Here is a 12,697-nt window from a genome sequence, read left to right on the forward strand (position 1 = left end):
AGTGGTGTAGAGTCTCCTGCAGAGAGTGGTGTGGAGGGGCCATCCTGGTCAACCCCAGGCAAGATTCTGTAGATTCTAAGGACCAAAGTAGGTGGTTAACTCATTAACTCCATTGGAATTTTGGAGCACCTCCTCATGTGTCTTTTAAAGCCGTATATCTGGCCAATGCCAGGCACTGGTCAAGAAGATATGGAGCTCCCCCACCAATAACGTCTATGCAGGTTCTTCTCCGAGCTGTCTTAGCAGGCCACCCTCACCTTAAACTATTTTCTCTCATAGTGTTACCTTTCCTTGCATGTCACTCTTCTTATGCTTGTAGTCCAGTCCTCCCCATCACAAGATGATTACCTTCAGTCTGTATTTCTATTGTGGCCTCAACTTTTGAATCAGCACCTTCCATGTCAGTTTTTGTCTCTATTATATTTTGCATGTTTGCTCTTGCTAGCATAAGTATATCGGCCATCCTATACACAATGTCCTCATGCTTTATTCTTCCTCTTTCCTTCTAAAAAGAAAGGTACCCCCAAAAATATACGCTTCATTCCCCACCCATATGCCAATTTTCTATTCCCATTTTCTTTTTGCATATTCCTCTGCTTGCCTCCCCCCTTCTGACTGTTCTAGCACCTCCTTTCCTTCCAGATTACAAAACAAAAACAGATAGCGTCTTGTCATATAGATCTTGGATGAGTTCCCAGCTGTGCCTGTGTTGCAACTAGGTGGTACTTTGATGCATATGTCAAAATTCATTTATTTATATTTGTTTACCAGGAAAGCCCGACTTGGAACAAGCCAATTTTCAGCAGAGGCCCAGGGAGAAATGCCCTATAGTCACATGTCTTTGTAACGTGGGAGGAAACCAGAGCACCCAGAGGAAATCCACACGAATGCAGGGAGGACATGCAGACTCCGCATAGAAGGCACCCCAGCCAGAATCGAACCAGAGAACCTCTTGCAGTGAGCCAACAACATTAACTTCTGCACCACACCGTCATTATAGTTTTGGACACGTTATCTGCATGCTAATGTTCTTGGTCACAGGGCAACCACATAGTGCAGTCCACGTCTTTGTTTAATGAATGTTGTCCCAGGCATGTCCATACTACATTGGCATTTATGCATACCCAAGGCTCTTCAGGACATGTTGCAGTGCAGTTCCCATTAATTTGGACATATCATCAAAAAGATGCAAAAGATCCCATGGAATCTATCTAAAAGAATAGAGGTCTTCCATTTAACTCAACATAAAACATTATTTACATATTTACAAACTTCACATATTTAATGGTTTATACATACACATTTCTATTTCTTACTATTATTAATTTTTCTTAAAACATTCTCACTGATATTCTTCTGTAATTGACCTCCACTCCTTTGACAACCATAATCTGATTTTTTACATCTGCTTGAATTTGTTATTCCAAATAACCTGTATTACATAAAATAAATTCTTATCTACCCTTCTTACATTTCTTTCAGATTTTTATATCTATACATAATTTTATTCATATCTATATATTTATACCATTAATATTCTCAAAAAATGTATTTCATACTTTTTCTATAGTTTCACCACTCTTTTATATTTAAAAAAAAAAGAACCCCCCCCCCCACAGTCTATTGTCTCTTCCTCCACACAAAATAAACACACTCTTTCAACTTTTTTATTGCTTATTCCCCTTTATTGGTAACTCATTTATTACCAGTCATTATAGGAAATCTTTTGTGGGGACTTTTTTGTTTAGTTAATGATTATGACAAGATACAAAGTAACAAGTACAACAAGAAAGAACATGCAGCAGGAAGGCATGTGATCGAATGTAGGTTGTGTAAAAGTGGGGACATTTTGGGGTGGATTGTCAAGAGCAAACAGTAAATAATGAAAAAGGAAGGAAGGCATACATAAGGAAGGAGACAAGAGGCTGAGGCAAAGGATGAACTAGGTGAAGAAGAAACTGTAGAAAAAGAAAAGATATGGAGGAGAGAATTTACATGCTGGGCAAGAGGTCGGGAGAAGGCATATACATTAAGAATTCTACTGAAGTTCTAACCAGAGAAAAATGAAATTCTGAGGATCAAGGATTATCTGAACATAAAACCAGGAACATATTCAATAGGGGAAAGAACAAAAATAAAAAAGCTAAAATTTTAAAATATCTTTCTCCTTAACTTAAAAAGAAGGAAAACTACAATTTTAAAGTACTTTCAGTAAATGAGAACACTATTATTAACACAGAAGGAAGGTCGGGGATACTGGAATAGTGTGCTGAATGTGATGTGGATGTTTTTGTGTTAGAGGATTAAGATTCCTGACAGGGAAAGAACATGTTTCACTTGCTTCACCATATTTTCTTTAGCTCTGCTTGTTCCAGACATACAGCTCCAGGTTAATGGGAGGTGAGAACATTCCTTAACTAAGTCATCAGCTTCTTTAGAGTGCGACAAACCTTAATCTGGCTCTGGAACCTATGTTCTATGCCAGTATATAAGTACGTTTGTTAGGACGTTAATTATACATCTCATCTGTTTAGTTAAAAATGCACCAGGAGTTGGTGATGGTGGGGGGTTTTCCTGGGTTGGTGTGCCCATTCGTGCATATTTGTATTTATTTATATTATAACCAAATTCGTGAGAATAATCACATATCTGTTGTTATTATTTATTTACCAAAGCTGGCATACCTGGCATATGCTGAGACATACACACTGTATCCTTACCTGCTTTGGCTACCTGTGGAAGTGGAATTGGAAGTGAAACCTCTGACAGTGGAAGGATATAAACATCTGGCAGGGACTGGGAGGATGACGTTTCCTCTGCTGCAGGGCTGTACTCCCCAGAATATTCCTCTCCATCTGGGTTCTCAAACTCCTTCAAAGGCAAAAGCAAGAGAGAGAACAATAGAAAATGTTAATCGTGAGCAATGGATTAAAAACAGAGAACAAAAAAATGAATTTATAGCATCTTTCAAAAAAACTCACACATTTCTTTCATTAAAATGTTAGGAAAAATCCACGTTTTTTTTCTGAGTATTGTAATAATAATAATAATACCTATGTGTTAACTATTGAGTACACAGTCCCTTTTCAGGGACAACCTATGAGCAACTTCTGGTTAAGTGACTTGCATAGTCTCACACAGTAGGTGAATGACATCTAAGGGAAATAAACCCTGTACCACTGGAACTGCAGATCGCAGCCTTAGTCCACCGTACCAACTGCCAGTACAATAATTAGTTTATCAGTTTCAGATGTCCTGAATGAAAACAAGGTAAGTGTTAAGGAACTGTGATTTTAAAAGATTATTCCATGTAGGTGCGAATTCATATGTGATGAATAGAGTTGAGTACTCAAATGGTATAACTCTGTAAATGAACAAAAATGTGAAGCGACAAACCAACTTCATGGCATAGAAAGATAAAGTCCTGTTTACATGGATGTGATCAGTGACCTAGGCAACAAATGTAAATATATTGGTTAGGTATAACTCATTTGCATAAATCCTGTCAAAGAGTAATAGTTTTACCATCTGCTCAGTAACTGTACTTTTGAGTAATTCCTTTTGTAATAGGGCAGGCACCCCCCTGATACTTCCTATGCAGTGCACTTTTAAAAGTAGACAGCTGAGTAGGCTTTAAAAGGGTTGGCAATCCCCTTCCTCTTGCAAACTGAATTAACTGTAAAAGATACATTACACTTTTGGCAACTGATTTTAATACACATAGCTACAACTTAATCAAATGTGCATGACATTAGAACATACTGCACTTCTTAATTGTAACCTTTAACAGTTTAATTTAAGTCCTTTATTTTGATAATTGGGTGGGCTATTTGGTGGACCTTTTTCAGGCATAATCCAGTACAAAAGGGGAACAGATGAAATAACAAAGCAAATGCATACACTGAATGTACTTTATAATAATGCACATGCACAGTTTAAATGAGCACAGTTAATGTACATAACACAAAATAAAAAGCACTTATTTACAACATATACAGTACAGATTAGAAGACATGTAGCTTCACTCTTAATCCTAAAAAGGAAGAGGTTACTGAACACCTTTACTTCCTGAAATCTTGTATGCCAGTAAAACATTTGCTTCCTAAGAGCTTTTCTCCAAAATCCTCTACTGAAGACATACAGCATTACATTAATAACATCTGATAAATTATGTGATTTAGAAAATACCTAAAACAGGATAGGATAGGTCTTTGGCAGATAATGGGCGGCCCACCAGTGTTGATATAAAGGTCTTGTCTGTAGCTGCTGGTCTTATGTTCATAGGTTCATAGGTGTGTATTAGGCTAATGGCCCTGGGGCCTTTACAAGCCTAACCATAGGATTTCCCTGGCATAGTGCCACCTGACCTTAGTTCCCAGTACCTCTGTCGAGTAGAGCCACTGAAGTTATCCCCAGCATGAATTTTCTGTTGCCCATCCACTCATCAAGATTTCTCTTGAAGAGGGTCAGCAAGGTGCTCTGCTTGACATGTATGGGAAGTCTATTCCATAGCATGGGCAGTCTTGGGTTATGAACATGTCTCTTCAACATGTTCTGTTAATTGTGGTAATGAGGTTGAGGTCACCCTGCTAGACAGGGGTCAAATGAAGTAAATATTGTGAGACGAAATAGCCAGGGAATTGTTATGGCTAGGATTGTATAGGCCCTAGGGCCGATAGCCTAGTACCAACCTATGAACCTATGGAGCGTGTGGTGTGGAGGGATTGGGATTTCTTTAGATGTAGCATTTCTAACAGAGCTGGGTCAGACACAGCTTTGTAAGTCAAGCAGACATCACCTCTAAGTAGGCAATATGAGACAGAGAATAGTTGGAGTTTTTTGAGTCTGTCCATATAGGATAAGTGCTTAAGGCCTAGGACCCTCTTTGTGAGGTACTTTTGTGGCCTCCTCAGTTGTTGCAGGTGTCTAGTAAGGGACATGTCAAATGGGGCATTGTACTCGATGATTGGCCTAATGAGGGAAGACTAGAAGGAGACAATGATGTCTTGCTTCCTGGAGGGAAAACCCTTAGTAATGAGATGTGCCACATAGAAGGACTTTCTGACCACAGTAGCAGTGCGGTGGTCAAAGAGAGGTTGCTGTCAACCTTTGTTCCCAGATCTCTTATAACACCTTTAGTGTTCAGTGGGCTACCATCAATGTGTAATTCATGGGATCCAGGTTTTTTTCCCAAAGGGGATGATGACACATTTTTTAGCATTGAGCTTAAGGCCATGGTTCTGACACCAGTCGTTGGTCTCAGTGAGGCCATTCTGCAGGATGTCAACATCACCTGTGGAGTTAATAGCTCCCAACTTGCAATCATCTGCAAACATTGTCAGCCAGAGTCTCTTCTTGTTGGCCTGGACTTCAGAGAAGTAGATACCAAACAGGGAGGACCCAGGACCGAACCATGTGGGACCCCACCCGTGACTAGATGGCAGTCTGACTTGGAGTCAGCTACTTTCACACTGTGGGTTCTATCTGTGAGCCAGTTTGCAACCTATCTAGTGATAAAGGGGTTGATGCCTAGCTTAGTGAGTTTTTCTTGAGTGGGGAATGGTATCAGAAGCCTTGGCCAGATCAAGGTAGGCTGTATGAACCACCTTCATTCACAGCTCTGGTGACTGACTCAAAGAAGTCGACCAAGTTGAGCAGGCATGATCTACTACATTTATGAAAGAAAAACTGTCTTTGTTGTCCCAAAAATACTACTATTATGCTCAAACCAAGGATTATATCTCTAACATATCAGTGACGGAACTGTTCAAATACTCAAGAGGTTTTCAATGGTGCATGAGAAGAGGGGATAGCATACTGCTGTTTTTTTGATATTGCTGGATCTATGCAAATTATGCATATAATACTTTCACAATATTTCAAAACAATATTAATTCACAAAAGCATTTATGTTAGTAAGTATCAGCAACAACACTGTGTGCCTTAATGCATTATATAACATGCCCACATGTTCACCTGAGGTGAGGTTGTTTGAATTAATGCTGTTATGAAAATATAGGTAATAACCATAACTGCGTTACCAACAGAGCACTTGTATCCCAGAATGTCTTAACATTAACCACCATGTTTTATGTAATTTTTCCATCCCCTGCTTGACTACACCCGTGACAGCTGTTCCCTGGCCCAGCAATCAAGGAGCCTCAATCCCTTACAACTAACACCAGAGAGGGCATTTCATATAAGAGGAAAGGATAACAAATACACACAGTAAAGTACAATTTTTCTTAAGTGCACACAGAGATCAGTCAGTCTGGGGCTGGTTGCTCCTTTGCTCCCCAGGTCCCCAATAAGACTCCCCACTGGCACAGCTATAGGGTCCAGATTACAGCCTATCTGGCAAGCTAACCTCCAGTACCCTCTCTGTCCCACCAGTGCTTCATGTCCCTGGCCAGATAGCTGACACACCACACACACTTTGAGATAAGTATTTATACAACTTCACAAACACTCCTGGGAAAGGCTGACACAGATTCTCCAGCTGTGCCTTTTTACCCAGACTATATGGTAGTAATTAATGCCACCACCAGCTAATACTTATCAGCTACCCAAAGGCCCTTAAAAGGGTGTCCAGTTATTACTGTGCAATATTATTATCCAATTGGTAAGTGTGACTAATCAGTCAAGGCTTATTAGAGTGTCCCTGTCCAATAAACTCTACAAATATGCAATGTATTCTAGAGCTTAACTTAACTCTACACAAACCAGCCACAGGTAAAAGGTTTTTAAAATATTTAATAATAAATAATTAAAACACAAGACAATACTACTACACCACAGTGCTATCCACGAGTTCAGAGATCACACAGAAACAAAACAATACAGTAGGAAAGTTCTGATATAACAGAAAAACACAAGTCTAATCTTTATAGTCCTAGCTATTTCTACAAGAAAACATACTTCTAAAGTAACTTACTTACATAAAGAGAGCATAAGGCAGTGCTGAAGGTTGGATATCAAGATCAAAATGCTTACAGTCTCTCTCTCAACAATAGTTTTTAAAATAACTTAAACATTTCTGCTGGGCCCTCCCAGATTACATCATTTTGACACTTAGGTTTTCCCAGTATACACATTACATCATCTTGACACTTAGTCTGGAGTTCCCAGGCCAACAGGCTACATTATTTAACAATCTAACACCTGCTCAGGAAACTACAACAATAAAAGACATTTCACATGTACACTCTACTAATTATTCCTTAAGTTAAAATAATAGAAAGAATGTGTTCAGCTAGCCTCTTCAGTACCTAGATCAAAGGGTATACAAGACATAATTTTAACTTCAAATGAACAGATGTGAAATGCTTGGCTTAGTTTTCCTTACAGCAGATGGCAATGTTGCAAAAGTCTTGAAGTTCACATTTTACAGTGTTTTCTTTCATTTATGAAACAAGCCTGTATTTTACATTTATATTTACAAATGATAGAATTATGTATCAAATTCTATTTGACTAGGCTGGCAGCCTTCATCCATCTTCCCCAATCTTCACATCTCTCCCCCCATGGAGAGCTCAAGTGACCCTTGATAAATGCTGCTTGAGAGGGCTAGGACTATCTGAGGGTAGCTCACCCGATTCCCTCTCTTGAGAGCCCATCTGCATTGGAATTGCTAATCCCACTGTGGTGCACAGACATATCATATGCTTGCAACCCCAGGCTCTATATTAGCAATTTGGCATTTTGCTGACTGGATCTGTTTAACTATGTTAGAGGGTTGTGATCTGTGATAACAGTGAATTTCCTTCCATACAGATAAGGTTTTTGCAGTGCCCACACTATAGCTAGGCATTCCTTTTCTACGGTTGCATAGCATTCCTCCCTGGGTTGGAGCCTATGACTGAGATAAACCACCAGGTGCTGTTCCCCCTCTGAAGTAATTTGGCCAAGTACAACCCCCACCCCATAGTTTGAAGCATCCACTTACACAACAAATTATTTGCTGTAATCTGAATTGGCTAACACAGGGGGTCCTTCCAAAGCTTCTTTAAGCTTCTGAAATCCCTGCTCACATGCTGGGGTCCACACTACCTTATCTGGTCTGTTATTCCTTGTTAGGTCTGTGAGGGGAACAGCTATGGTACTATAACTGGAGGCAAACTTTCTGTAGTACCCTGCTGTCCCTAAAAATGCCCTCACCTGCTTTTTGGTAACATGTGCAGGCTATGCCTGAATGGCTTCCACTTTGGCAGATTCTGGCCTTATCTTACCACTCCCCACTCTATGTCCTAGGTAGGAGACGTCTGCCATACCCACCTGACATTTGCTCAGCTTAATGGCCATCCCTGCCCTCTGTAGTCTGCCCACCACCTTCCTGACATGCTGAAGGTGCTCTGGCCAGGAATGGCTGTAGATGGCAATATCATGTAGGTAAGCAAGTGCAAACCCTCCTGCTCCTGCTAGGATATGATCTACCAGCCTCTGGAAAGTCGCTGGGGCATTTTTCATCCCAAAAGGCATCTTTGTGAACTCATACAAGCCAAAAGGAGTCACAAAGGCTGACTTCTTTCTAGCACTGGGAGTCAAGCACACCTGCCAGTAACCCTTGGTAAGATCAATGGTTGTAAGATACTTAGCCCTACCCAGCTGCTCTAGGGCCTCATCTGTCCTAGGCATGGGGTAAGCATCTGACTCTGTGTGACTATTTAATTTTCTGTAATCCACACAGAACCTGGTGTTGCCATCCTTCTTTGGTATCAGCACCACTGGGGAGGCCCAGGGACTGTTGGACTCTTGAATCACCCCTAGTTCTAACATCTCCTGTACCTCTTCAATCAGAGTCTGTTTGTCTCTCTCAGACACCCTATAATGGGCCTGCCTAATAAGCCTTTGGGGTCCTGTATCCACCTGGTGCTGCGCCAGGTGGGTGCACCCTGGTTTCCTAGTGAACATGTCCCCAAATTCCTGCAACACTGTTCGGATTTCTCAAACCTGGGTAGGAGATAGCTGCTGGGACATTGCTAGGTCTTCCACCGAGGTGTCAGGCCGGGGCCCACTGAGGAGATCAGTCACAAGATCTCCCTCAAACTCCTCCTGCAATCCACTGCAAATGCTCAGCACAAGGGCCAACCTATCATAGTAAAGTTTCATCATGTTAAAATGGTACAGTTTGTGCCCCTGCAGTCTGCCTAGCAGTTCCACCATGTAGTTAACATCACTTACCTTTCTTACCACCTTGTAGGGACACTCCCAAGCTGCTTCCAGCTTGTTGTGTCTGACAGGAATGAGAACCATTACCTGCAGCCCCACAGCATACTCTCTAGCTCAAGCATTCATGTCATACCACACCTTTTTCTGTTCTTGGGCTTCTGCCAGGTTCTCCTGGGCCAAGCCCATGAGTTCCCTGAGCCTTGACCTGAGGTTTAGGACATATGCCACAACAGACTTCTTGTGAAACTCACAATCACCTTCCCACTCATCTCAAATTAAATCTAGAGGTCCCCTCACCCTATGCCCATACAGCAACTCAAAGAGTGAAAAACCTGTGGATTCCTGGGGAACCTCTCTGTAAGCAAACAACAGATGTGGCAAATATTTGTCCCACTCCCTCTTAAACTGATCTGCAAATTCCCGTGGCATGGACTTGATCATAGAGTTTAACCTCTCAACAAAACCATTAGTCTGGGGATAGTAGAGGGTGGTCTTCATGTGCTTCACCCCACAGGACTTCCATGGACAAGCCAGAAGGTCTGACATGAAATTGGCACCTCGATCAGTCAGTATTTCTTTTGGCAAACCTACCCTGCTGAAAATCTCTAACAAAGCATTTGTCACCTTCTCTGCCTCAATGGAGGACAAAGCCACTGGGTCAGGGTATCGTGTAGCATAATCTACTACCACTAGGATATACTTTTTCCCTATGGAACTTGGGGTACTCAGAGAACCCACAATATCCATAGCTACCCTCTGAAATGGCTCCTCAATCACAGGCAAAGGCATCAGAAGAGCTCTCATCTTGTCTCCTGCCTTGCATACCTTTTGACACTGCTCACAGGTCCTGCAGTACCCTGTTACATTTCTGGAAATTCCAGGCCAATAGAAGTTCTGCATAATATGCCTCTTTGTATGTTTTATGCCCATATGACTTGCAAAGGGATTATCATGGGCTATGGCTAGAAGTGCCAGGTGGTAGGCTCTAGGTACTACCAACTGCTGTACTCTCTCACCTTCTAGCCCTCCCTCAGAGGTTCACTCTCTGTATAGTAACCCTTTGTCCCAGTATACAGACTCCTCCTTCCCTTGAGAATCAGGTGCCTCCCTAGCTACCTGCCTCAGGCCTTGTAATGTAGGATCTGAGAGCTGAGCCTGTCTCAACTCTCTCCTTGTAACCCTTCTCAGCTCCCCTTCCAAAGGAAGTCTAGCATCCTCTGACAGTGGTGCCTCACTGTCAGCCTGGGTACTATTACGCACCTCTACTTTTGCTGTCACTCTGTCCAAAGGACCATCAGTACCCACAAGCAGCTGTGGCTCACCTTCAGTCTCGCTCAGCAGGCCTGGCTGAAAGCATGCAGTCTGTCTGGGTCTCCCCCAGGCTACCAGACCCACATGCTTGTCTCCTAGCCTCACTGCATGTAACTACATAAGTACATGGTACTGCCTCATCAAACTCCTTCCCTCTCAGGACATCTGCAGGATGGTAGTTTAGTACCCCTGTTGTCTCAAGACAACTTACTATTGGCATTTGGTCTTTCCCACTTACTGGCTCCCTCACCTTTGGTTCCCCACCTTGCCTCTGTGGACACCTCTATGCCACATGCCCCCACTGGTTGCATTCAAAACATTTAACCCTAACTCCTGGACGTGTTCCTGGACTAGTGGCTTCCATTGCTACTGACAGATTCTGTTGGGGCAGTCTGTGCTGCCCATCATGGGTTCCTTTAGACCCATGAGCAGTACAGGGTGTCCCCTTCCTGTGCAGGGCTGCCCTGCTTGCCAGGTATAGGTCTCCCTTCTTCCCTAACTCATCCGAAGTAGCCCATTGTCTACCAGCTAACCAGATCCTCATGTCTTCAGGCAAAGTGCTAAGGGCTTGTTCCCTCACTAACAGGTCTGCCAGCACTTGAAAAGTGGTGATCTGACATCCACTCACCCAGCTATGAAAATAAGTGCTCAGTTCAACAACATGTTCACATACATTTTCATCTGCTTTGTGTCTATGCTCATGAAACCTTTTCCTATACATTTCAGGTGTTAGCGTAAAACATTCTAAAATACATTTTTTACAGCAATATAATCAAAACAGACAGATGCAGGCATTTGTTATATACAAGTTACAGCTTTCCCATGGAATAAAGGGGTCAGAAACTGTACCCAGAGCCTTTGGTCAACACTATACTGTTTGCATACCCTCTCAAACATGTGAATGAAGCTATCAAAAATTCCCCTTCTTTAAATTGTGGAAGAAATTTACTGACCTGTTGTGCTTCTGGGGTCCAGTTACTCCCTTCCCCATTACCTCCATGAATCTGGAGAAGAGTCAGCATTTCCCTCTCATTCTTCCTCTGACGCTCCTTTTCTTCATCTTCTATCTCCAAACGCCTGGCCTCCAACTCAAGTTTCTTTAGCTCCAGCTGGATTTTTAAGCCCACTGCAGAAAGGTTGAGCTGTCCATTCTACAAGGATATTGTATCTCCACTGCCAGTCTGATTGTCCTTCACAGAAAGGTTGAGTTGTCCATTCTCCAAGGATATTGTATCTCCACTGCCAGTGTGATTGTCCTCCTGGATGCTGTTTTCTGATGCAGCTGTAACCAAGGCTGCAATCAGGTCTGCCTTAGTCAGGTTTCCTTGCACCAGTCCCCTAGCCTGGCACGACTCCACTAGCTGGCTCCTTGTCAGCTTTCCATACTCCTCTGATGACATGCTGCCTGATTACCCTGACTAACTAAACTAACAAAAGAAATAAAACAATTATGATCTGAACTCTGAGTATTCACTGCTTGCCTGTTTTAGAGTACAAAACACCTTCAGAGATCACTGTACATAAGCTACGGGATTCACTCTACCCACACCACTACAAGCCAATTTGTATGTGAAGTGGATCCCACCACTGCAAACCACAAATGTGAAGTGGATCCCACCACTGCCACCATGATGTGACGCCCGTGCCCTGGCCCACCAAATCAAGGAGCCTCAGTCCTTACCACTAACACCAGGAAGGGCATCTCATATAAGAGGTATGGATAACAAATACATACAGTAAAGTACAATTTCCCTTAAGTGCACACAGAGATCACAGTCAGTTTGGGGCTGGTTGCTCCCTTGCTCCCCAGGTCCCCAATAAGACTCCCCACTGGCACAGCTATAGGGTCCAGATCTCAGCCTAGCTGGCAAGCCCACCAGTGTTTTGTGTCCCTGACCAGGTAGCTGACACACCACACACACTTTGAGATAAGTATTTATACAACTTCACAGACACTCCTGGGAAAAGCTGACACATATTCTCCAGCTGTGCCCCTTTACCCAGACTATACGGTAGTAATTACTGCCACCACCAGATAATACTTATCAGCTACCCAAAAGCCCAATTATTACTGTGCCATATTATTATCCAATTGGTAAGTGTGACTAATCAGTCAAGGCTTATTAGAGTGGCCTTGTACAATAAACTCTATAAATATGCAATGTAATCTAGAGCTTAACTTAACTCTACACAAACCAGCCACAGGTAAAAGTTTTTT

At 42.3% G+C, this 12,697-nt stretch overlaps 1 protein-coding gene across 1 annotated transcript in view; it reads right to left on the bottom strand.

Moving 5' to 3' along the window:
- The window catches only part of LOC122808760, a 1,224,833-nt gene that overhangs the window by 624,535 nt on the left and 587,601 nt on the right, over nt 1-12,697 (bottom strand). Inside the window, exon 3 of the mRNA XM_044079786.1 lies at nt 2,721-2,871. Within this exon, the coding sequence (XP_043935721.1) occupies nt 2,721-2,871 (151 nt within the window). The remainder of the gene's footprint in view (nt 1-2,720; nt 2,872-12,697) is intronic.

Source organism: Protopterus annectens, chromosome 1.part1 (assembly GCF_019279795.1).
Source record: "Protopterus annectens isolate FY-2018-M chromosome 1.part1, PAN1.0, whole genome shotgun sequence".
Taxonomy (NCBI): Eukaryota; Metazoa; Chordata; order Ceratodontiformes; family Protopteridae; genus Protopterus; species Protopterus annectens.